The sequence below is a fragment of the Scyliorhinus torazame genome, chromosome 6 (assembly GCF_047496885.1).
Source record: "Scyliorhinus torazame isolate Kashiwa2021f chromosome 6, sScyTor2.1, whole genome shotgun sequence".
In the NCBI taxonomy this organism is placed as follows: domain Eukaryota; kingdom Metazoa; phylum Chordata; class Chondrichthyes; order Carcharhiniformes; family Scyliorhinidae; genus Scyliorhinus; species Scyliorhinus torazame.
The window spans coordinates 305901641-305927967 of NC_092712.1; the positions used below are offsets into that span (position 1 = coordinate 305901641).

General features: G+C 44.1%; 1 protein-coding gene across 8 annotated transcripts in view; it reads left to right on the forward strand.

Annotated features, from left to right (window-relative positions):
- The window catches only part of LOC140425564 (serine/threonine-protein kinase PRP4 homolog), a 63445-nt gene extending 50868 nt beyond the window's left edge, over nucleotides 1–12577 (forward strand). Inside the window, exons 15-17 of one of the 8 annotated variants that reach the window (XR_011947893.1) lie at nucleotides 8384–10880; nucleotides 11207–11299; nucleotides 12097–12577. Coding sequence is in view for 1 of the 8 variants with exons in the window: in XM_072509999.1 (XP_072366100.1) it covers nucleotides 8384–8587 (204 nt within the window). In the remaining 7 variants the exon portion in view is untranslated. Of the gene's footprint in view, nucleotides 1–8383 lie in introns of all 8 variants that reach the window. The other 7 variants (XR_011947892.1, XR_011947890.1, XR_011947891.1 and 4 more) reach the window with 7 other exon arrangements.
- Nucleotides 12578–26327: the final 13750 nt, after the last annotated feature.

Sequence of the window (26327 nt, forward strand, 5' to 3'; positions counted from 1 at the left end):
AACAGGGTGACCTCTCCTTTCCTGTTTCTAACCTCAGCCCAATACTACCTCAGTAGATGGGTCCTCATCAAACGTCCTTTCTGCCACCGTAATACTGTCCTTGACTTAACAATGCCACCCCTCCCCCATTTTACCACCTTCCCTGAGCTTACTGAAATATCTAAACCCCGGCACCTGCAACAACCATTCCTGTCCCTGCTCTATCCATGTCTCCAAAATGGCCACAGCATCGAAGTCCCAGGTACCAACCCATGCCGCAAGTTCACCCACCTTATTCTGGATGCTCCTGGCATTGAAGAAGACACACTTTAAACCACCTTCCTGCCTGCTGGTGAACCCTTACTCATGACCTCACTACTCTCAACCTCCTGTATACTGGAGCTTCAATTCAGGTTCCCAAGCCCCTGCTGAACTAGTTTAAACCCTCCCAAAGCGCATTAGCAAATTTCCCCCCCAGGATATTGGTACCCCTCTGGTCCTGGTGTCGACCATCCCGTTTGTAGAGGTCACACCGACCCCAGAATGAGCCCCAATTATCAAGAAATCTGAAACCCTCCCTCCTGCACCATCCCTGTAGCCACGTGTTCAACTCCTCTCTCTCCCTATTCCTCGTCTCGCTATCACGTGGCACGGGTAACAACCCAGAGATAATAACTCTGTTTGTCCTAGATCTAAGTTTCCACCCTAGCTCCCTGAATTCTTGCCTTACATCCCTATCCTTTTTCCTACCTATGTCGTTGGTACCTTTGTGGACCACGACTTGGGGCTGCTCCCCCCCCCCCCCTTAAGGATCCCGAAAACACGATCCGAGACATCGCGCACCCTGGCACCTGGGAGGCAACACACCAACCGTGAGTCTCTCTCGTTCCCACAGAATCTCCTATCTATCTCCCTAACTATGGAGTCTCCAATGACTAATGTTCTACTCCTCTCCCCCCCCTTCCCTTCTGAGCAACAGGGACAGAATCTGTGCCAAAGACCTGCACCCTATGGCTTACCCCTGGTAAGCCCCCCCTCCCCCCAACAGTATCCCAAGTGGTATACTTGTTACTAAGGGGAACGCCCACAGGGGATCCCTGTCCTGACTGCTTCCCCCCCCCCCAGCCCCTCTCATTCTTCGGAGTAACTACATCCCTGAAACTTCTATTTGTGACCACCTCTGCCTCCCGAATGATCCGAAGTTCATCCAACTCCAGCTCCAGTTCCCTAACGTGGTTTCTGAGGAGCTGGAGATGGGTGCACTTCACACAGATTAAATCAGCAGGGACACTGACGGCGTCCCTCACCTCAAGCATTCTGCAGGAGAAACATTGCACTACCTTCCGTGCCATCCCCTCTAGATAAAAAAAGAAAAAGAAATAACTTACCTGTTATTCACTCCCCTTCTCAGCAAGCACTCACTCAGCAACCTCTGCACCCCGCACGATAACATCTGAGGGAAAAGAAAAGAAAAACTACTTAACCAGTCACCAGCCAATCCCTTACCTGCAGGCTGTGACGTCACAGTTCAACCTCTTTCTACTTCTACCTGCTCTCGGGCCTTCCTCTTGATCTTTACAGCGGTTGTTTTTTTTTTTGGTTAGAGGAGGTGGTAGGATGGGAAACACTGAAGAAGTGTTTCGGGTTTAAGTGTCACTTGACAACAGCTCCTCCACAAACCACCTTCAAGTTAGGGTGAGCACACAGGCGTATGCAAATGTCCCCCGCAACAGCCAATCAGCAGCTCCGCTCTACTGCCCTCTGCTGGACATGATGGATGTTGAGGTCAGGGATAGGTATGTGAACGCTCTTGAGAACGTCAATATATCAAAGGCGGAAGTGTTGAGCAAGCAAAATTGCATTAAAGTAAATAAGTCCCTAGGGCCGGATGGGATGTATCCCAGGTTACTGTGGGAGGCAAGGGAGATATGGCTTGGAACTTAACAGATACCTTCACACCCTCTTTGACCACAGGCGAAGTTCCAGAGGACTGGAGAATAGCCAATGTTGTTCCCTTGTTTAAGAAAGAAACGGGGATAATCCAGCAAATTATAGGCCAGTGAGCCTGATATCAGTGGTGGGGAAGCTTTTGGAAAAGATACTGAGGGACAGGATATGTGCATATTTGGAGGAAAGTGGACTGGTTAGCGACCGGCAGCACAGCATGCCTGGGGAAGGTCATGTCTCACCAACTTGATCGAGTTTTTTGAAGAGGTGACAAAAGAAAATTGATGAGGAGAAGGGCCGTGGATATAGTTTATGGACTTTAAGGCGTTTGACAAGGTCCCACATGGCAGATTGGTACAAAAACTAAAATCATGGGATTTGGGGTGGGCTGGCTAGATGGATACAGAACTGGCTTGGTTATAGAATTTCATAGCATTTACAGTGCAGAAGGAGGCCATTCGGCCCATCGAGTCTGCACCGGCTCTTGGAAAGAGCAACCTACCCAAGCCCACACCTCCACCCTATCCCCACAACCCAGCAACCCCACCCAACATTAAGGGCAACTTTGGACACTAAGGGCAATTTAGCATGGCCAATCCACCTAACCTGCACATCTTTGGACTGTGGGAGGAATTCGGAGCACCCGGAGGAAACCCACGCACACACGGGGAGAACGTGCAGACTCCACACAGACACAGTAGTGGTGGAAGGGTTTTTTTCAGAATGGAGATCTGTGCCTAGTGATGTTCCACAGGGATCAGTGCTGGGACCCCTGTTGTTTGTAGTATATATAAATGATCTGGTGGAAAATTGGTCTGATTAGTAAGTTTGCAGATGACCGGAAGATTGGTGGAGTTGCTGCTAGAGCAGAGGATTGTCAGAGGATACAACTGGGCATAGTTTGGAGACTTGGGCACAGAAATGGCAGGTGGAGTTTAATCCGGACAAATGCGAGGTGATACATTGTGGAGGATCAAATCTAGGTATGAATTATACTGTAAATGGCAGAACACTTAGGAACATTAACAATAGAGGGATCTGGGCGTGAAGGTCCACAGTTCCAAAAGTGGCAACACGGCCATGGTGATTAAGAAGGCATATGGCATGCTTGCCTTCATCAGCCGGGGCATTGAGTACAGGAGTTGGGAAATCATGTTAGAGCTATATAAAACCTTGATTAACTGTGTTTGACGTATTGCATGCAGTTTTGGTCACAACATTATCAGAAGGGCGTGGAAGCTTTGGAAAGAGCACAAAGAAGGTTCACTAGGATGTTGCCTGGTTTCGAGAGTGTTGGCTATGAGGAGAGGTTGAATAAACTAGGATTGTTTTCACTGGAAAGACACAGGCTGAGGGGAGACCTGATAGAGGTCTACAAAGCTGAGAGGCATAGACGGGGTGGACAGTCAGGATTTTTCCAAGGGTGGAAGTGTCAATTACAAGCTGACACCGGTTCAAGGTGAAAAGGAGAAAGTTTAAGGGAGATGTGTGGGGTCTGTTTTTCATGCAGAGTGTGGTGGGTGCCTGGAAGGCTCTGCCTGAAGATGTGGTGGAAGCAGGCACATTAGCGACATTTATGAGGCATCTGGATGGGTACATGAATAGAGATGAAATAGAGGGATACAAACCGAGTACGGGCAGGAGGTTTTTTTTGGTTAGGGCATCATGATCGGCACAGTTCCTTGTGCTGTACTTTTCTTTGTTCTTGAATTCAGCTCCTGTGGCAGTGTACAAATATGTGATATAAAGAACTCTTGCTACTTCACGAGTAAGAACAAACATGGGAGAGAGTTGACCTGGGCCCCCCTTGCACCTCTGCATTTTGCAGTGAGTTGGGAGGTGTTCTGAGGTATCCATGGAGGGCTAGCAAAGGAACAATTTTTGTTGTAATATTTTGCCTGCACCATTGTATCCTTTTTCATGCTTTGATCATGTGAGCAGGTAGGGGCCCAACTTCTAATCTTTAGAAGTGTCAGATTGTGATTGTCACTTAAGTCTGGGGGGAAATTGCAGGTCACTTCTCCAGGGTATTTCAGCTGGCACAAGTAACTTGGAAGTTGTGGCAATACTTTATTTAGTTCTGCATTATATTGAAGTATCTTTTAACTCTCAATCACAATATTTTGAAAATGAAAGATGATCTATTAAATGAATATTTTATTTACCTGACGTAAAAAACATTCTGATAAATATAATTCTCAAATTAGACTAAAAGTTTTAAAAATGAATCAACTTGAGGGGAAGTTGAACTTGGACAGTCGGCTGAAAATTATTTTAAATGAGTAATTCTAGTGTGCCCCACTGCTGGTGCAAAAAATCCTCAAATCCTGGCTCCTTAATTAGCACAGAGTGAATTATGCTTCCATTTATGCCCATGATGAACTGCTATTTCTGATTAAGTATTACAGGAATCGTAGCTGCTGAACATTCATTAAAATAAAAGCAGAATGCTACACATGCTGGAATCAAACAAAAATGGAAATGGAGAATGCTGGATAAACGCAGCAGGTCTAGCAGCATCTGTAGGGAGAGAAAACAGTTAGTTTCGAGTCCGCAGAGGGAGAAATGTGTTGGATTATACACTGTATAATGTGGGGTGAAACAGAGTAAAAGGTCAGTGATTAGTGGGAGCTAGGAGAGATTGAAACAAAGTTGTTGCAAATCTTACGGACAAGTGACAGATGGCCCAGTGGGGGAGGAAGGGCTTTTGCATTGGGGCAAAAAATATTTGGCATATATTTTTTACAACGATTAAGATGGAGGAGATGGGATGTTGCCGTTTCGGCTGGCCAGGACTAACTTCTGCTATCTGGGTGGCCCATGATTGAGCCTCGCTCCATAAATGTGACTGTTAATCCAGTGAATGGGGTTCAGGCCGACTTGAGAAGGTGGGACATCCTCCCATCTAATTTTGGCGGGCAGGGTGCAGACTGAAAATTAACATTCTCCCGAGGTTTTTGTTTTTGTTTCACTGTCTCCCAGTCTTTCTTCCCAAAGTTTCTTTTGTAAGGTCAATAAGATGATATCCTCTTTTGTTTGGGCAGGCAAGACCCCACTGATTGTGCAAGAGAGGGAGTGGTGGGGGGTTGGCACTACCTAGATTGTTATTTTACTGTTGGGCTGCAAATATTGAGACGGTGCAGGGGAGGCTTGGGGATCCAGATTCTATACGTGGACAGATGGAAACGAGCTCGAGTCGAGGTTTGAGCCTGCGGGCCCTGGTTGCTGCAGTTTTTCCCCTACAAAATTCACTTTGGGCCAGGAGGTGACAGCCAGTTTGAGTATTTGGAGGCAGTTTAGGCAGCATTTTAAGCTATGCTCCATGTCAATGTTGGCCCCTATTTGCAGGAACCATTCGCCTTTGCCTCGTTAATGGCCCAGTGGCAAGTTCTGCTTGGGTAGAGGTCCCCGATACTACCTAGTGCCCTGCCCTGGCTGGATGATTTGATGGAATTTTTGTATATCGAGAAAGTCAAGTACACCATGAGGGGGTTGGAGGAATGGTTCAACTCGAGGTGGAGGCCTTTCATCTCCTGTTTCAGGGAATTGGTCGCAGTCAGCTGTTGGGGGAGATGGGTTAATTTTGTTTTTTTTGTGTGTTGATAGGGGATTGGGGCTGGGAGGGGTGTATTTGGGTGGGTTTATTTTGCCGTGGTGTTTGCTGTATGTTACTGTCTTGTTATACCTTTCAGAATAAAAATATTTTAAAATAAGATGGAGGAGAAGAGTACAGTCTGAAGTTGTTGAACTCAAATGTTGCGTTCTGAGGGCTGTAACACACCTTAATTAAGATGAGATGCTGCTCTTCCAGTTTGCGTTGGGCATCACGAGCATTTCAACAGGCAAGGACAGACATGTTCACCATTTCAACTCCGCAGCTTGCGCTCATGCCCAAAACGGGAAAGTTGGGGTCATGCTTGCGGGCTGAGCAGAGATGTTCTGCAAAGCGGTCACCCAGTCATGGCTTTGCCTCCCCTATGTAGAGGAGACCGCATGGGAGCTGTGAAAACAGTAGACCAAATTGAAGGAGATGCAAGTAAAATGTGGCATCATCTGAAAGGAGTGCTTGGGGCCTTGAATGATAGCTAACATAATTCATTGTCTGGTTTCTGAATATGAAGCCAAAATTATTGATTTGTGAAATGCATTTTTACATTGTGTTGTAGTAGGGGTCCAATCAGTGTGCCAAATTTTAAATAATTTGGAGGTTTTTGCTGCAGCTGTAACTGTGTTCGCTTTGAGAGAGTAGTGTTTCTGGAAAGCACCTATTTTTAAAAGCAATTTGGAATAAGAATTGATTCAATACCATGATACATTTCCTGAATAAAATTGCCTTGCAGAAGTCTAAAGAATTTATTAGATATCTGTTACCACCTTTTCGATACGTTTGTAAAGTATGTTTTAAATCCTTATTGTTAATGCATAGGTCCTAGAATCTGACATAATTTGAAAAGGAAAATGAATGGATGGACAATAATTTTTTTAAAATTAATTTACGGGCTATGGGCATCGCTAGTTAGGCCAACATTTATTGCCCTTCCCTACTTGCCGTTCAGAAGGTGGTGGCGGTGCGTTGTCTTCTTGAACCGCTGCAGTCCTTGACGTCTAGGTACACCTACTGTGCTATTTGGGAGGGAGTTCCAAGATGTTGCTCCAGCGACAGTGAAGGAACAGCGATATATTTCCAAGTCATGGTAGTGAGTGACTTGGAGGGGAACTTCCAGGTGGTGGGGTTCCCAGGTATCTGCTGCTCTTGTCCTTCTAGATGATAGTGGTCGTAGGTTTGGAAGGTGCTGTCGAAGGAACCTTGGTGAGTTACTGCACTGCATCTTGTTCGCCGGTGGAAGGTTTGACTGTTTATGAAAGGGGGTGTAATCAAGTGGGCTGCTTTGTCCTGGATGGTTTTGGAGCTGCACTCATCCAGGCAAGTGGAGAGTATTCCATTACACTCCTGACTTGGGCCCTGTAGATGGTGGACAGTCTTTGGGGGTCAGGAGGTGAGTTACTCAATGTAGCATTCCTAGCCTTTGACCTGTCCTGGTATCCACTGATTAATATGGCTAGTCCAGTTCAGTTTCTGACTCATCGAAGGTGCAAATAAAGTTCAAAGCAATTCTGCAATATTCCATAAGGCAATATACCAACAGTTCCAATTTACCAGCACAGTCTCAGAAGATTGCCAACAAATTTGCTGTTCATGTCCTCGAGATCCCAAAGTTAATCAGTTAGCTGTTATTTACCTTATGAAATATAATTTGCTGTTTTGCTGGCATTTACAGCAGCCAATTTTGTACAGCATGCTCTCAAACAGCAATAACATAACCAATAATTCTCCGTTGTGTGGCAATGGTTGAGGCGGAGGTCCCTTCCTCTTCACGTAAATCTCTTGTATTTGCTTGGGAATGCAGGCAATGCCTCAGTTTAATGTTTTGCCTTTTAAAATAAAGTGTATCCAGTGATACATTAGACAGCGCCATCACCCCACCTGCCTGCTTTTGAACTTTCTGACTCCGATGTGAGTGCTTTTGCTTCGCCAAGGCTGATGCTTTATTGTGGAAAATGTGCCAGAACTCTGCTGTTTGGAGATCATGCAAAGGTTTGTTTGCATGTAAAGTTTGATTCATGTTTTGTTTAAAATTAAACCACATTCTGGGATCTATGATTTACAACAGTAAGGGCATAAAACACAAACTACTAACAACAGTTACAGTTTATAGACATGCCTGCTGCTTTAGTATGGTGTAAAAATGATAAATGTCACAAAAGCCTCTAGTATAGAGATCTTGTGATTTATTTTTTTTTCCCACGGACATCATTCAGATTATGAAACTGGTGTTATACATAAACAGAAGGAATCTGTGGGATACACACTATAATTCACATCAAGCAGGTGGTAAGATCCACAAAGGACACAGAATCTCACATTTTCTTTAATCTAACAAAAGATGCTTGGATCTTATGCATTGAAAACATAGAATGCAGCAGAAACCTTTTAATTTGAATACAATTAGTTCTTCTACACAACTCTATAGAGGGTATAGTATGGATTGGTACCTGAACTACAGCATCTTTGCAATCTGATGATTGAGACTTGAGCCCTGCAGAAATTTATGTCGACCATTTGAGAAGAATCTACTCCAAAAGATGGTTGCCTTATCTTTAAGTTCATTACATGTTCGACTCCATTACACTTCAGCAGTGGTGCCAATAACCCTTTGTACTTGTTTTTCTATGTAACTATTTGCAGCTAATATGATACTGTTATGGTTATTTTAAACTTTAATGCTTCTTAATTAAAATGATTTACAATGTTGCAGTCTTAATCACTGTTGTACACAACTTTAAACGTGCTGTGTCTTTGAATACGGTGCTTTGAAAATTCTCTGCGTGTCCAAAATGTTGAAGCACACAATGCAGACCGAGATTGATTTTTTTTTTGTGTTTTGTTTTGCTTTAGGAGAAAGTCACTGTTATGAGCACTATTAATTCTACTAAGGACCTGTTGTCTGACATGATTGGTTGTCAGCGTTTGCCAGAAGACCAGCGTAAAAAAGTTCACCAGCTCAAGGACTTGCTGGAGCAGATTCTAATGTTAGACCCAGCCAAACGCGTCAGCATTAACCAGGCACTGCAGCACCCATTCATTCAGGAGAAGATTTAATCGGCGGATTTAACGGGTTTGAGCAATTAAACAAAGACTGGCAAAGTCAGAGAAAAGTATTTTAGTATATGTGAAACACGATGTTTACCGTGAAATATGCATGAAGTTAAGTTAAAAGAGAAATGTTACTTCTAGTAGGAATATGAGTCACTGTAAATATATTGATTTGTTTTTTCCAAATGTTTTCTTCATACCTTCACTGTAGTTTTGTTGAATTGTTTTAACAGCTAAGACTGCACACAAACTGTTTATTAAAAAAAAATTAAAGATCTTATAAACAGTGGTGTTTTTTGGAGAAGAATTTTGGCCGCAACTCTGCAAAATGCGCCTTTGTTTTTGTGCAGGCTTAGCCCATCCTTGTCTCTGAAACAATGGCCGAGGTAAAATGATATTTATATTCACATTTTCCTAGGTGTGTGTACGCAGGCCAGCATGCCCTTGGTGTACTCAGTGCCGAAGGGGCCTGTCCCTACCTGTGCCTGCTCGCAGGGATGGTCACATCATTTAAAGCAGGTTGTGTACCACTTTCAGTACACTGAAGGTAAGCTAAACCATCAACATTACTGGTGTATTAGCATTCATTGTCACAGATAGGCACAGCTCATGAATGAGAAGTAGTAGCATCATGGCAGAATGCCTTGCATGCTGGCGAATGTGATAAGATATTAACTAGCTTGTGAATTTGCTAATGTACTGCTGAAACTATGCCAATTTATAGACTTTCAGTGCAGGGAAGCTTGATGCTATAGCACCTTCAGTGTACTGTTTATCACCATTTTGACACTGTTATAGAATTGTGGTAGAGATTTGTCAATGCCATAAACTTCTGTTTCTTAGTAAATCTGTACTTATAGTCCATTAATAAACAGAAACAGTTTCATTTAGTCATTAAAATGGAAAAAGATTGGGATTTTATATTTCTTTGTAGATGGCTAAAATATGACACCTTCTGAATTTTTAATAATTAAAATTAAGAAATTGTTTTACAGTAAGAATTTCCTTTGCTACGTTATGTGCATTGGTTTCATTATTTGTGATCATGTTGTCTCTCAATACAGGCATACATAACCTTCCACTCTTGAGCAAAGAAGCTGCTTTTTAAAGCGGTAATTGCTTCTTTACCTTTTTTTCTTTTGTACATTTAATTTGGCATTTAGATTTTTAAGATGAGTTGTGATGACTTTAAAATTTAGCTCCACACTTAGCCCCTTCACTGGCACAACTCAATATTTGATTTTGGACTGAAAAAGGACCTGTTAACCCTGTGGTTTCAGTTTGCATGGTAGTTTGTTTTTGATTCAGTAAGCCTTTACCCCTATGGGGCAATCCATTCATAAAATGGGCATAAATCTTTTTATATCCTCCTATTGAAATAAACTCATAACGAAAAGTAAACTTCAGAGACTAGCTGATCAGAACTTAGTGTTGTACTAAGACCTGCAGATTCTTAAACAGCCAGTGAAGGAGTTAAAATAATTGCACAATGTCTTTGCTTATACTGTATATATTAAAGGTAAGTTGGGGCATTTTGTCAGACAGCAGAATACTCTTCCTGCACCTAAAGTTACCCATGCAGAATACTGAAGAATTTTGGTATGTATTTATAGATACATTGGTGAATAAAGTGTTCATTTTGAACAAACATTATAGCTATTTCACAGTGGTCCGAATGTGCAGTCAAAAATCTCTGTACAGCGATAAAACTACAGTGGTGACTTGCTGATCTGATCTGTTTTTTTATTTTATCGCAATTGTCTTGGAATGAGATGTTTAACGAGCGTCATTTTCTATGTAAATGTGACATTTTTATCCAACAACCTTTTGTACAAAGTAAAAAAAGTAAGATTATCAAGTCACAAATCAATGCACTCAACGTAAATTGCCTTTAGTTGCTGTAAGCGTTTCACTTACTATTTCAAAAAAAAATAAAAACTGGTAAAAATGATTTAAGCAAAGGAGTAGTTGATCAGTTTCCTAGTGTCTCTTTACCAATCAGTTTAGTTAATGTTCTAACTTACCGTGAAAGTACCTGTTAGGAGGTGATGTTACTTATTGGAAATCAGAGTAATTCCAGTTAAAGGTCACCACAATTCACAAAGCTGTTTGGAAATCTGATCCAGTTACTCTGTTACTGCGAAATGACTAATATTTTGTACTGTTTTCTTACTTCCCTTCGATGGTGCTGAGAGAGAAAGGAAAGCACGTTATGTTGCTAAGCTGGGAGGCAACAGGCCACGCCGCCTATTCCATGGGCCTACTTTGAATGAGACACCTTCTCCTTCACCTCCACAAGGTCATTTCTGACGGCATGCCTAGATAAGCATTTCATACCAGATGAAAAGTGCATTTCTTGCAACTGTTATCTTTAAAGAAAATAAAACACTTTTCTTTGAATAGCTGACACTTCTAAGGATTCTTTGCTTTGCTCCAGTTGAATCGTGATGTATATAAACATTTTAAAATTAAGTTTGAGAGCTTCAAACGTGAGGTGATTTACTCAAGAAAATAATTTAAATTCCTTATTGTTATGCAGAATTTTTTCACAGGCTATTTTTAAAAGAAAAGCACAGCAAAACTTAAGGGATCAAGGTGTTTCTTTACTTGTTCTCTGTCTCTTAGGTGCACCCTGATGGGAGACGATGCATATTGCAAGAAAATGAAGACTGAATTAAGGTTTCTGTCCCATAAAGACAACACTTACAGTGACTTTAAGTAACTGAAATATCACTGTTTGCTTGTGATTTTTCAATTAAAATAGTGTCTTTAAAGTCCTGCACTGCTAAATCTCAACTGGCAAAGACCAGTATTTTGCCTTTATTGTTACTCTTCTAGTGAAAGATTGGCATTGTTGATAGGTTTAAATAAACTGTGCAGGCTTTGAATTGATTTAGGCTTTTGGGTAGATCACTTAATAAGGAAAGGTAGTGCAAGTTTGGCCTATAGTTGTTATCTTGTAGAATCGAGGAGCCTGACACTTGGATCTTTACCAATGACTTTCACAATTTCAGAAACCAAATAATCCCACTCTTTGTTGGACCCTCTCTTTATAGCAAAGGGAATTATTTGCTGCAAGTGCAGTCAGGTTTTTTTTTAAAGTTGCAAATTCAGGTTGAACTCTGCAACACAGTCTCTGGTGGTAAATTTTGGTTACCTTAAGACTTTTGTTTTCTTATGTTTGTGACTTCACTAGTGATATTCTTTGTGCAGGATCTATTTGGGTTATATGTGAAAGCTTTAATGTATATCAAAATTGATGTAGCAGATAATCCACACCTCTGCTATCATTCTGAAAGTCCTAGTTACCATTAGAGCAAACAATATCCAAGTTTGATTCCCATTGGCCAAGTTAAATAATTTACAGTGATAGCATTTTTGGTGCAGGGAATATAGTTCAGCAGAGTTTATAAACAGACAGGCAATGTTGCAAGTTGAAAGGTGATTCATAAGTAAGCTTGTTTCATGTTTGAATCATGTTATACAATTTTCTTATTCTGTGTTTTATTTCATAGGTAGGGACCACAAATGTAAAATGCCTACACCTGCGAATGATGATTCATTATCTTAGCTTCAACACAAGTTACTGACAGCAAAAGAATTCTTCAGTATTGAATGAAAGTGAAGACGGTGGTTTCACACATTTTTTTTCAATACCGTTATACCCAGTAGTATAATTGTATTGCTGTTTGTTGAAATATTTCAGATTTAAATTGCAGATATCTGTATATATTATGCAAGAATTTGCTTGTTTTACTAATCTTGGGTACGGATCATTCTGAAACACCATAAGCCCCATAAACTCAATAAAATATCTTAAACTCCAGACATCTAGGTGGTGGACTGGAATGCTCATTTCGAAGTGTTGAAACCACAGTAATGTATGCATTTTGTATTGTCTGGCTGCAACATTGTAAATTTATTACTTTGGCAACACTTAAAATATTTTGTTAATTGCTGATTGAATCCCTTTCATTAAAAGAATTTAGTATCAAAGTGGTTGTTTCTTTTAAAGAATTTGTTATTGACGAACAAGGCTCAATTTTTAATCCCTGGTCGCTGAAGAAAATTTCCCCATTGGCACTTATGGAACAAGTCATTCATAGAATTTACAGTGCAGAAGGAGGCCATTCGGCCCATCGAGTCAGCACTGGCTCTTGGAAAGAACACCCTACCCAAGGTCAACACCGCCACCCTATCCCCCTATCCCCATAACCCAGTAACCCCACCCAACAAAGGGCAATTTTGGACACTAAGGGCAATTTATCATGGCCAATCCACCTAACCTACACATCTTTGGACTGTGGGAGGAAACCGGAGCACCCGGAGGAAACCCACGCACACACTGGGAGGATGTGCAGACTCCGCACAGACAGTGACCCAAGCCGGAATCGAACCTGGGACCCTGGAGCTGTGAAGCAATGGTGCTATCCACAATGCTACCGTGCTGCCCCAAGTGTTTTCTTTCTCCTCGTATTAATGTTGAGAATATTGGAAACAAAGAGTGGGGCATCCTTCCCTTCAGGCTTACTCCATTCGGTCAAATCATGGCTTGTCTGCACCTCAACCCCATTTGCCTACCTTTGCTTCATATTCCTTTGCAAACAAGAAAATCCATCTGTGTTGAAAGTATCAGTTGTCTTTTTGTGGGAGAGAGTTCCAAATTTCTATTTTCACTTTGTGCCTCCTGATCTCACTCTTGAATAGCCTGGCTCTAATTTTATGGCAGCCCCTCATTCTTGATTCCTCTACCCAAATAAATCTTTCTTACATCTGCCCTATCGAATTCTTTAAACAAAAAATGTAAGCAACTTGATCAGATCACTCCTGAATCTCGAATAGTCAAGGGAATTCAAACTGACTTTATGCAATCTCTCCTCATAATGTTACTTTAACCCCGTCCATCGCCAGTAAGTCCTCTCTGAAGTATAGTGCCATAATTTTTATTAGCATCACAAGTAGGCTTACATTAACACTGCAATGAAGTTACTGTGGAAATCCCCTAGTCGCCACATTCTGGCACCTGTTCGGGGGCACGGAGAATTCAGAATGTCTAAACCACCTAAAAAGCATGTCTTTTGGGACTTATGGGAGGAAACCCATGCCGACATGGGGAGAAAGTGCAGACGCTGCAGACAGTGACCCAAGCTGGGAATTAAACCCGGGTCCCTTGTGCCATGAAGCAACAGTGCTAACCACTGTGCTATATGCTGCCAAAAGAATGCAGTGTTCCATATGGCATCTGACCAAGACTCTACACATGATTATCATGACGTGTACTTGAAATTCAATCACCTTGCTCCTCTACACATCCTTTCTCACCAGTTAGAAAAGAACTCCAGTTTATCCTTGGATCCAAAGTAGATGGCTTCAAGCTTCCCCGCATTGAACTCTATTTCTAATAAAATGTTCCCACTCATTTAATCTGTCCCTCTTCTCCCATCTGCACTACTTACTGTTCCTCCTTACCCTACTGTCATCTGTAATTCTCCATACAATCATCCAAATCAGCACGGTAGGGCAGCATGGTAGCATAGGGGTTAGCACAATTGCTTCACAGCTCCAGGGTCCCAGGTTCGATTCCGGCTTGGGTCACTGCCGAGTCTGCACATCCTCCCCGTGTGTGCGTGGGTTTCCTCCGGGTGCTCCGGTTTCCTCCCACAGTCCAAAGATGTGCAGGTTAGGTGGATTGGCCATGATAAATTGCCCTTGGTGTCCAAAATTACCCTTCGTGTTGGGTGGGGTTACTGGGTTATGGGGATCGGGTGGAGGTGTTGACATTGGGTATGGTGCTCTTTCCAAGAGCCGGTACAGACTCGATGGCCGAATGGCCTCCTGCACTGTAAACTCTTATGATAAAAAAAATCATTAATAAACGTTGTGCAAAGTTGATGCCTGAGGACTTCGTTCATGAGATATTGGCATCACTGGCTAGACTACCAGTTATTGCCCATTCCTAATTGCATTGAAGAGGTGGTGATGGTGAGCTGCCTTCTTGAACCACTGCAGCCCATGCAGTGTAGGTACATCATCTGTGCTGTTAGGGAAGGAGTTTGAGGATGTTGACCCAACAATAATGAAGGAATGGCGATCTGGTTCCAAAACCGTTGCCACATTCTGCCATTCAAATTACTGCTCCCTTATCCCCACGCTTCAACTACCACACAACCAATTTTGATCTGTCAAACGGCTACTTCTCAATTTCTTAGCTCCCTCATTTTTGCCAATAGATTGTGGTGTTAAATGTTGGCACCACTTTTCATTTTGAGTGGGATGCCAGGAAGAGTTTGTGATCTCTGTTTAATTACTTTCATATCGCAAATACTCTTCCAAAGTACTCCAACTGACTTATTTTCAGTCACTAAAGGCTAGCCAGAGAAGAATGGTGTAGTGGTATTGTCACTGGATTAGTAATGCAGAGACCCAAGGCAAGATCTGGGGACCCAGGTTCAAATTCCACCATGGCAGATGGTGAAATTTAAATTCAACAAGAAATCTGAAATTACAGTCTTAAATAATGGTCGCAAAAACTCATCTGGTTCACTAATCTATAGGGAAGGAAATCAGCCAACTAAAGATTTGCAAGGCAAAAATCCTTTACCAACCAGCCCCCACCATATAGCAATGTTCCCCCCCTCCTGTTATCAAAATCCACGGTGAGGCCTTGTACAATGGCGACCACTTTGGATATCTTGGGAGAGCCTGAGCCACTGTCTAGGGCAGGCATCGACGACGAGGCTCAACACTGCCTTTAAGGTGCCAGTGCAGCCTTCGGTCACCTAAGAAAGTGTGTTGAAGACCAGGACTTCAGGCCCGGCACCAAGCTTAGGATTTATAGAGTAACAGTAATACCTAAATTACCCCCAAGGCATAGACTATGTACAGCAGGCACTTCAAAACTGTGGAAGTATCACCTGTGCTGTCTGAAAATCCATTGACCACACAGGTGCACCAGTGTCAGTGTTCTCGCTCTGGCCAACATCCTCAGCATCGCAGCATTAAGCATGCTCAAATCAGCACCTTGGGGTGCGCCACACTGCCTACATGCCTGACATGAGACTCCCAATATAAGCGCTTTACTCGGAGCTTTGAACCTGCAAGCGAGCCTGAGGAGGGCAGAGGAAACCCTTCCAAGGACACCCTCAAAACCTCCTTGGAAAAAGTGCAACATCCATACTGATCCATGAGAATCGCTGGCAGCAGACCACCCCACATGGAGACAAAGCGTCCAGGAAGGAGCTGAACACCTCTGGTTTCATCACCAAGAGCAAGCTGAATCCAAGCATCATCTGCAAAAGGAATGTGCCAACGTGGGCACCCCACGCGCCTACTCCAACCACCACCTGTGACAGAGACTAGGTCGCGCATTGAACTCTCACCTGTGAACACATTTTCAGTGTGGAAGCAAGCCATCCTTGATCCCGAGACACTGTCTAAAAGAGGATTGTTTCCATAGGTCATTGAGTTATTAATTTAAGTTTATGCTGACTTAATATCACTAAAAGGGAGAAATTGGCTATAATTTAATTCACTTGCAGGGACAGCACAGTGGTTAGCACTCTGGCATCACAGCGCCAGGGCCCCAGATTCGATTCCCAACTGGGTCACTGTGTACGGAGTCTGCACGTTCTCCCCGTGTCTACATGGGTTTCCTCCGGGTGCTCCGGTTTCCTCCCACTAGTCCCAAAAGACGTGCTGTTAGGTAATTTGGACATTCTGAATTCTCCCTCAGTGTACTGTGTAAGCCTACAAGTGACAATAAAGATTATTATTATTAGAATAAGTGTGAAAATGGCAGGTGAATTTGATGTGAAAAGTGGTGAATTTAGGTAGAAATGTAGACTAAAAGTTAGCAAAATAAGAGCCTGAGTGGAGTAGAAGCACGAAGGGATCGAGGGGCATAGTTTCACAAATGGTAGTGTCACAAGTAAATAAGGCCCTTGCTAAAAAATAACAGGGAGCACTGATTCATTTCCAGAATTGAAGTTGTCAAATTTGTACAGAACCTTGGTTAGACCATGCTCGGAATACCATGCACAGTTCTGGTCTCTATATCGCAGAAAGGATATAAAAGACGTTGGAGAAGTTACAAAATCGATTTAACGGATGATACCAGAACTGAAGTTTAACTATAGAGTTTTACAGCACAGAATACCACATTTGGAGTATTATAAGCAGTTTTGGTTCCCGTATCTAAGGAAGGATGTGCTGGCCTTGGGAAGGGTCCAGAGGAGGTTCACAAGAATGATCCCTCTAATGAAAAGCTTGTCGTATGAGGAACGGTGGAGGACTCTGGGTCTGTACTCGTTGGAGATTAGAAGGATGAGGGGGGATCTTATTGAAACTTACAGGATACTACGTGGCCTGGATAGAGTGGACATGGAGAGAATGTTTCCACTCGTAGGAAAAACTAAAGGGGCGATCTTTTAAAACCGAGATGAGGAATTTCTTCAGCCAGAGGATGGTGAATCTGTGGATCTCTGCCGCAGAAGGCTGTGGAGACCAAATCACTGAGTGTCTTTAAAACAGAGATAGATAGGTTTTTGATCAATCAGGGGTTATGGGGAGAAGGCAGGAGAATGGGGATGAAAGGAATATCAGCCATGATTGAATGGCGGAGCAAACTCGGATGAACCGAGTGGCCTAATTCTGCTCCTATGTCTTATGGTCTTACAGAAAGAGGGCCTCTGGCCCCTCGTGTCTGCGGCAGCCATCAAGAATCTAACATCCCATTTTCCCGTACTTGGTCTTGTATGCTATGGCATTTCAAATGCTCACCTAAATGCTTCTTGATATTAGGTAAGGTCAAAGGGAACGGGCTGGGGGTGAGTTAATGTTCGAAATTTTGATAAGTTTTTAATTATTTCAATAGGAAAGAATCCGTTACTCATTGAGTGGTGGGAATGTGGAATTTGCTACCTCATGGAATGATTGAGGTGAAAGGCACAGATGCATTTAAGGGGAAGCTTGGGTAAGGGAAAAATGAATGGAAGGATATCCTGACAGAATTGGAGCAGGAGGATTGTGAGGAGTAAAAACACTGGCTTAATGACATTACCTGTTCCTGTGTTAGTTCAATGATTATTGAAATATTTGAGAGCGAATTGGTGCGATTTTTGAGGGAGTGACGATTTGAGGCACAATTGGTTTTGCGGACCAGGTGGATTTCGGAGCCTTTCCAGATTGTGTATTTGCTGATTTCTTTTTAAAATAATGTGTAAGGGAGGCACAGTCACGCAGAGGTTAGCACTGCTGCCTCGCTGCACTGAGAACCTGGGTTCAATCCTGGACCCGGGTCACTATCCGTTGGGAGTTTGTGCATTCTTCCTGTATGTGCATAGGTCTCACCCCCCACACCCCAAAAAAATGTGCAGAGTAGGTGAATTGGCCACACTAAATTGCCCCTTAATTGGGTAACTCAATTTATTTTTAAAATATAATGTGTAAATAGGGCTGCAGTTTTAATGTCCTTTTTGAAAAATGGCACCTCCATCAATGCACCATTACTGCTCCAAGCATTGACCTGGATTACATGTTTAAGCTCCAGTCTAGCACTTGAATTCGCAACTTTCTCATTGAAAACTTCAGTCAAATTTGGCGAAAAAAGAAACCTCTAGCATAGGAATCGTCAAACCATGGAAATGACTAGAAATTGGAGCAATTTTCATGAAGCTTTAGACCTTCAAGTTGTGGGTGGCGCAGTGGTTAGCACTGCTGTCTCACGTCGCCGGCGACCCGGATTCAGTCCCGGCCCTGGGTCACTGTGCAGAGTTTGCACATTCTCCCCGTGTCTGTGTGGGTCTCACACCCACAACCCAAAGATGTAGGTGCATTGGCCACGTTAAACTGCCCCTTAATTAGGAAACAAAAAATAAATACAAATTGTGTAGTAAGCGTTATACGTGAACGGCACTTCGATGTAAATGCTGGATCTTTCAGAAGTAATTTCCTTGTATGTTTTGGGAAACCATACTGGGCAATTCCACAACAAGAAACATTAAGCAATTAGGAACATGGTGGGCGGGATTCTCCACTCCCGCACCGAAGTGGCAACGCCGTCGAGGTTCACGACGGCGCGAAACGGCCCCGATCCCGCCCGATTCAGGCCCTGACAATGGGCCAGGATCGGGGCCGCGTCATCTACACGCGCCAGGCCTTGTCGTCCGCGTAAAGGCGCCGCCGCATAGATGACGCGGCCGGCACCGCATAACGGGCATCATCCGCGCATGCGCGGGTTGGCCGGCGCCAACCCGCGCATGCATGGTTGCCGTCCTCTCTAAGTCCGCCCCGCAAGAAGATGTCTGACGGATCTTGCGGGGCCGCGGAAGGAAGGAGGTCCTCCTTCAGAGAGGACGGCCCGACGATCGGTGGGTACCGATCGCGGGCCACTCCACGTTGGAGGTACCCTCCCAGTGCAGGATCCCCCGCCCCCACCCCCCCCCCCCCAAGCGTTCACGCACCGTTCACGACGGCAGCGACCAGATGTGGACGGCGATGGGGGGAACCCGCCGTTTTGGCCTGGCCGCTCGGCCCATCCGGGCCTGAGAATAGCGGGGGTGCCGGAGAATCGCCATTTTGGTTGTCTCCGGCGATTCTGCGGCCCGCGAAACTCGACCGGGCCGTTCCCGCCGCTTGGGAGAATCGCGGGAGGGCGTCGGACCGGCGTCCTGGGAAATTTTGCCGGCCCAGGCGATTCTCCCAACCGGCGCGGGAGCGGAGAATCCCGCCCTGGGTGTTCCTGAAAACTGCAATTCAGTTTAGAATGGCCCGATTTTCAAGTTGATTTCTCCAGATACATCAACAACTTTCACAGAATCTTGGTCAACGAGGCCGTGCTAAAGGAGGAATGAGGTGAAAAGGTTTAGGGAGGGAATTCTAGTGCTTAAGGCATCAGTAGCTTAAAGCACGGCTGCCAATGGTGGAATGATTAAAATTGAAAGGTGGTCAAGATTGCAGAGATTGGCGAAGTGCAAATTTCAGGTGTAAGACAAGATCACGGAGGGGTTTAAATTAAGGAGAAATTTAAATGGAATTTTTGTTTGACTGGGAGTACAGAGGTGATAGGTGAATGGGACTTTGTGCAGGTTAGGATATGGACCCCACAGTTAAGGAGAGCTTGTTTCTTTTTTTGGGGAGGGATTGGGAGGCTGGCCCGAAATGCATTGGAATACTCCAATCTGGAAGTAATAAAAGATGTGGACGGTCAGTCCATTCTGTCTCAGCCCACACAACAGCGCAATAAACTCTAATAAAAGCAGAAAATGCTGGAAAAACTCAGCAGGTAGAACAATTTTCACCACCTAGTTACCTGCTGATTCTGGAGCTCAGATTGTGAAATATAATGCCTACAGAACCTGCCGATAAATCCTTAGTCTGGTTCATAATCTGTTTTTCTCATTATGTTAAGCAGTTCTCCAGTAATACATTATAGCTTGATTGTTTTCAGGCCCCTGTATGCATTTGCCTGTTTGAGAATGGATAATCCAGATAACACTTTAGGCAATGAGTGTTTTTTTTCCTGTAAAACCATGGACGAGGACCCTATCCCCTCCAGCTATTAATTTGATTTTGCTAATTCTACAGGCTGATTATTCCCGAGTACTGCGACTGTGAACTGTTAGGTAGTGGGGGGTCTGGCTGCCCAAATTGTTGGTGGAGGCAGAACCCCTTTTTTAAAAAACTACCTGGATCTGCACTTTATGTGCTGTCAGCTACATGGCTATAGACCGGGTGCAGGAAGGTGGGATTAGAAAGGGAACCTGGGTGTCCTTGGGCTGGCATGGACAAGATGGGCAGAATGGTGCTGTAACTTTTCTATGGTTCCATTCTAAGTGTATTGGAAGTACACGGCACAGCAGCACAGTGGTTAGCACTGTTGCCTCACAGCGCCACGGTCCCTGGTTTCATTCACGGCTTGGGTCACTGTCTGTGCGGAGTCAGCACGTTCTCCCCGTGTCTGCGTGGGTTTCCTCCGGGTGCTCCGGTTTCCTCCCACAAGTCCTCAAAGACGTAGGTGAATTGGACATTCTGAATTCTCCCTCTGTGTACCCGAACAGGTGCTGGAATGTGGCGACTAGGGGCTTTTTACAGTAACTTCATTGCGGTGTTAATGTAAGTCTACTTGTGACAATGAAAATTATTACTATTATTATTACATTGCATTATTTTTACATTTGACCAGAGTTTTATGGCATTGCTGGTCATCTTAACTGTATTTTAGACCCTCTTCCTGATCTTATTACACTTCGAACATCAGTATTTATTAAGGTCCCCCATTTAAGACTTATTTCTTGGTTGTACTCCTTCCCCAAGCAGTGTATCAGTCGCTATTGACTAATTAATAATAATAATCTTTATTGTCACAAGTAGGCTTACATTAACACTGCAATGAAGTTACTGTGAAAACCCCTAGTCGCCCAGTGCAGCGCCTGTTCGGGTACACAGGAATAATTCAGAATGTCCAAAAACCTAAATCTATCCTGCCTGATTTACCACCTTGCACCTTCTGTTAACTTGACATCATCGATATCTTTGCTGCCCATATCCCTATCTCTCAAAATCAATCTCTGCTCAGTGGCACCTGATGGATTAAAAAAATTTAATCCTTATTTTCAAATCCTCCCATGGTCTTTTCCCCTGTTTCTGCTAACTCCTGCCAGCTTCTGAGATATTTGCCTCTTCTGCATCTCTGATTTTCATCAGGCCGGCATTGTTAAGTACTACCAATCGCCTAAACCCTGGAGTTACTGGTCGATGGTAAACCCCCCCCCCCCAACCCCCGCAGGATGTTGACAGTGGGGGATTCAGCAATGATAATGCCATTAAATGTCAACAGGCAATGGTTAGGATTCCCTTTTGTTGTCACTTTTGAGGCATAAATGTTACCTGCCACTTATCAACCCAAGCCTCAATATCGTCCAGGTTTTGCAGCATATAGATATGGACTGCTACAGTATCGGAGGAGTCTTGAATGGTGCTGAACATATTGTGAAATCTTCTGTGAACATCCCCAATTCTTTAGCTTATGATGGAGGGAATGTCATTGATGAAACATCTGGAAATAGTTGAGCCTAGGACAGTGCCCCGAGGAACTCCTGCAGCATTCTCCCGGGACTTAGATTATTGACCTCCAGCAATGCCACACTCGGTCAAATGCTGCCTTGAAGACAAGGGCCGTCATTTTCACATCACCTCTTGAATTTAGCTCTTTTGTCCATGTTTGGACCAAGGCTGTAATGAGGTCAAGAGTTGGGAAGCCCTGACAGGACCTCAAACTGAGTGTCAGTGAGCAGGTTATTGCTGAGTAAGTGCTGCTTGATAGCACTGTCGACGACACCTTCCACCACTTTGTTAATGATTGAGAATAGACTGATGGGGTGTTAATTAGCTGAGTTGGATTTGCCCTGCTTTTGTGTACAGTACGTAACTGGGCAAGTTTCCACATTGCTGGGTAGATAAGTGTTTTGGCTGTACTAGAACAGCTTGGCTAGGGGCGTGGCTAGTTCTGGAGCACAATCTTCAGATTGGTGATTCACCTACTTCCCTTTAACGCAACATGTAAATTGTCTGGAAAGATGACTTCTAGAAACTAATCTAGCATCTTTCACTTCACAGTTAATTCTGCATATTGTATTTTTAACCAGCTTCCGTGCATCCTACATATTCTACCCATAATTAGGCACAATTCTTCGTATTGTAATTGATATCCAGTTCTGCATCTCCTTGGGAGAGTGGCAGCTTCCACTGAGTAGTGCTACTCTCATAACTCTGCCTATTATTGCAGTTGGACTTGTGAAACTATGTGCTTGTAATTCAAATTTCCTTAGGGTCCATTAGGGAGCAAGAGTTAAATCTGTGGGTGGAGCCAGGGGACATTGGTAGGGTGTTGAATGAAATACTTCACATTTGCCTTCACCCAAGAGAATGAGAAGATATAGAACTCGGGGAGAAAGACTGTGAGGTTCTTGAGCACATTGTCACAGGGAGTTGCAAGGTATCGGAGGTGTTGGCAGGCTTAAAGGTGGACTAATCTCCAGGTCTGGATGAATTTTGTCCCAGGGGGAGGTGTTAGAGGACTGGAGAAGCTAATATGGTGCCACTATTTAAGAAAGGTTGTAGAGATAAGCTAGGGAACTACAGACCAGCGAGCCTCACGTCAGTGGTGGGGAAACTATTGGAGAAAATCCTGAAGGAGAGAATCTATTTCCACTTGGAGAGGCAAGGTTTGATCAGCAATAGTTAGCATAGCTTTGTCAGAGGAAGGTCATTCCTAACAAATTTGATTGCATTTTTGAGCATGTGACCAGGTGTGTAGACGAGGGTAGTGCAGCTGATGTAGTTTACGTGATTTCAACAAAGCCTCTGACAAGGTCCCACATAACTTGATACAGGTGGTATCAAAATTGGCTTGACTAGGAGACAGAGGGTGATGACAGACGGATGCTTTAGTGACTGGAAGCCAGTGTCCAGTGCCATACCACGGGTCTGTTTTGTTATGCTCTTGATACTGTAGCATAAGCTGCTTCCTTGATGTACACTCTGACAAAGGAAGGTTCAGACTTGGAGATAGCTTTAACACATTTATTACTGTTAATGATTCTCCTACTTGGATTCAACTCTACTGTTAATCCTGCTATAGCTACTCAGACTGATGAACCAGTCTGCTACAATCCACGTGGTGGGTGTGATGTTCAATCAACCCTGTGTACTCACTAAGTATCTCCACTGGAAAGAGGAAGATCATCTGTGCTGTGTCCTTTTATATGGGTTGATGTAATGCCCTCCTGTGGTAGTGTCACCTCGTGACTGCCCATTGGTTGTGTCCTATCTTACTGACCTATTGGTTGAATGTCTGTGTGTCATGTCTCTGGTGCTCCCCCTAGTGTCTATCTAGTCTACGTGTATTTACATTAACCCTTTGTGTATTTACAGTGATGCATATCACCACAGGGTCTGTGCTGGGTTCCCTATTATTTGTCATTGCTATAAACAACATAGATGACTGTGGGGGGTAGGATCAGTAAGTTTGTGGATGAAACAACGATTGGCAGGGTGGTTAACAGTGAGGTTGAATGTCTTGGGTTACAGGAAGATATAGACCGGCTGACCAAATGGGCAGAAAAGTGGCAGATGGAATTTAACCCTGAGAAGTGTGAGATGATACACTTTGGAAGGAGTAATTTGACAAGGAAGTACTCAATGAATGGCCTGATACTGGGAAGTTCCAATGAACAAAGGGACCTTGGAGATTGTGTCCATAGATCTGTGAAGGCAGAGGGGCAGGTTAATAGAGTGGTGAAAAAGGCATATGGGACACTTACCTTTATCAATCAATGCATAGATTACAAATGCAGGAGGTCATGTTGGAGTTGATTAGAACTTTGGTGAGGCCACAACTGAAGTCCTGTGTGCAGTTCTGATCGCCACATTATAGTGGGATGTGATTGCACTGGAGGGGGTGGCGATTTACCAGGATGTTGCCAGGGATGGAACCATTTAAGTTATGAAGAGAGATTGGATAGACATGGGTTGTTTTCGCTAGAGCAGAGAAGACTGAGTGGTTACCTAATCGAGGTGGACAAGATTGAGGGGCATGGAGAGTGTGGATGGGGAGTAGCTGTTTCCCTTATTGAAGCATCAGTTACGAGGGATACATTCAGAGGGGCAAGAGGTTTAGGGGGGCATTTGAGGATAAAACCTTTTTACACAGAGGGTGGTGACGGTCTGGAACGCACTGCCTGGGAGGGTGGTAGAGGCGGATTGACTCACATCCTTTAAAAGGTATCTGGATGAGCATTTGGCACATCTTAACATTCTAGGCTATGTGCCACGTGCTGGCAAATGGGATTAGGTTGATAGGTCAGGTGTCTTTCATGATTTGGTGCAGACGCGATGGGCTGAAGGGCTTCTTCTGCGGTATATTCTGTAATTCTATAGTCTGCCCAGTCAATACATTTGGAATAAGATTAGATTTCTGTTATGTACAAGATCATGGCAAGTTTCCCATGCTTTGATCTGAATTGTTCTGGTGTGAAGTCATCCTGCTATTGTGAAATTATTTGCTCCACTCCTTCAGTGTCATGTATGTACAGAACCTGCAGATGCATGTGCAGTTGTTCATTTTCTTCCCACTTGTACTCCATTTTAAGCATTTTCAACTGTTCTTTATCTTTCCTTCCCATTGGCAAATGGGCTGGTTTTCACTATTATTTCAGCCATGGACTAATCCTGCCAATGAAACTCAATGGAAGTTTGAGAAGTGGCACGTCATCTTTCAATTGGCCAATTTGGAAGCTTCTGGATTCAACATTGGTCATGTACTGATTTTCTTGAAATCCCATTTCCTTTATTTTCACCCACACAGCAGGTATTGGTAATGCTCCTGCTGTGCTTGTTCACATCTCCTCTGATATTGTCCATTTCCATATGCAGCAAGACCTGGCCAATATTGAGGCTTGGGCCTCAATACGTGGCAAGTAACATTCGTGCCACACAAGTGCCAACGAGAGAATCTAACCATCATCCTTTGAGTCTTTTCTTTCTCGTCCTGTCACCACACTTTACGCCTGGCACATTCAACCTTTTAGTCATTTAATCTCTCCCGCCTTGCATCCATTCAGACATTCATTCACCTTTTGTTCTTCCCGCACCCCCTCGCTTATATACTCGCTTAAAAACTATTAACTCTCAGTTTTTCCAAGTCTGACGAAAACTCAATGACCTGAAACATTAACTCTGTTTGTATCTTCGTGGGTACTACCTGACTCGCTGATTGTTCCAGCATTTCCTGTTTTTATTTTCAATCTTCAACATCTGTAGTGTTTAGCTTTGGGGCTAATTTTAGATTACAATCCATGTCTGAACACGGTTTTTTTTTTACTGCTGATCACTTTTCTTTCCTTTCAGGCATTTTGGTCTTCAAGTAATGTGAAACACCTTTGGTTACCATTAACTTTTCCCACTCGAGCTCACTTTCATTCTCACTGCAAAAGACAACTTCCACAGATGACCTAGACTCTCACGCTGTGGTCCTTGACCTTATGGGCTGGATTCTCCGCTCCTCAACACTGAAATCGCGTTCGGCGACGGGGCGGAGAACCGTTTTGGGCATCGAAATCGGGAGCGGTGCCGGATTGTCAATTCTCCGCCCCCTGAAAATCGACGTACTCCTTGCGACGAGTATCCACCGCCTCAGGCCATTGCATGAGGCCTGCTCCGTTGCCGACCGGCCAAATTCCTGACGGCGTGGCTTACGTGTGCTTGCACCAGCCGGGATCCTCGCATGGCGGCTGTGGTCCCAGTCCGGGGCCACCACAGTCGGGGGCGGGCCGATCGGCGGGGAAGGGGGGGGGGCTTCATTCGGGGCTGGGGGCAATGTGGGCGGGCGTAAGCGGCCGATGCGGGGCACTACTTTGGCAGTCCAGTGCCGTGGGCCGAGTCCGCAATGGAGCACGGCACAGCCGTTGCAGGCTGCCGCCATGCGCATGCGCGGCCTCTGAACCGGAAGTGCTGGAGCCGTATCGCCAGCTAGAGCTGCGAGCTCTATGACAGCTGCCTGCTGGCCCCCAGCAAAACGGAATCGGTGGCCTTTTGCCACGGTGTCTGTCATGATATTCAGGTAAACATCATAGTGCAAACATACATACATACTGATGGACAGATCAACGGACCAATCAACACACACATAACACCACAGCCAATCACAGGCAAGAGCATACACACTACAAAACAGGGAACACGACACTTC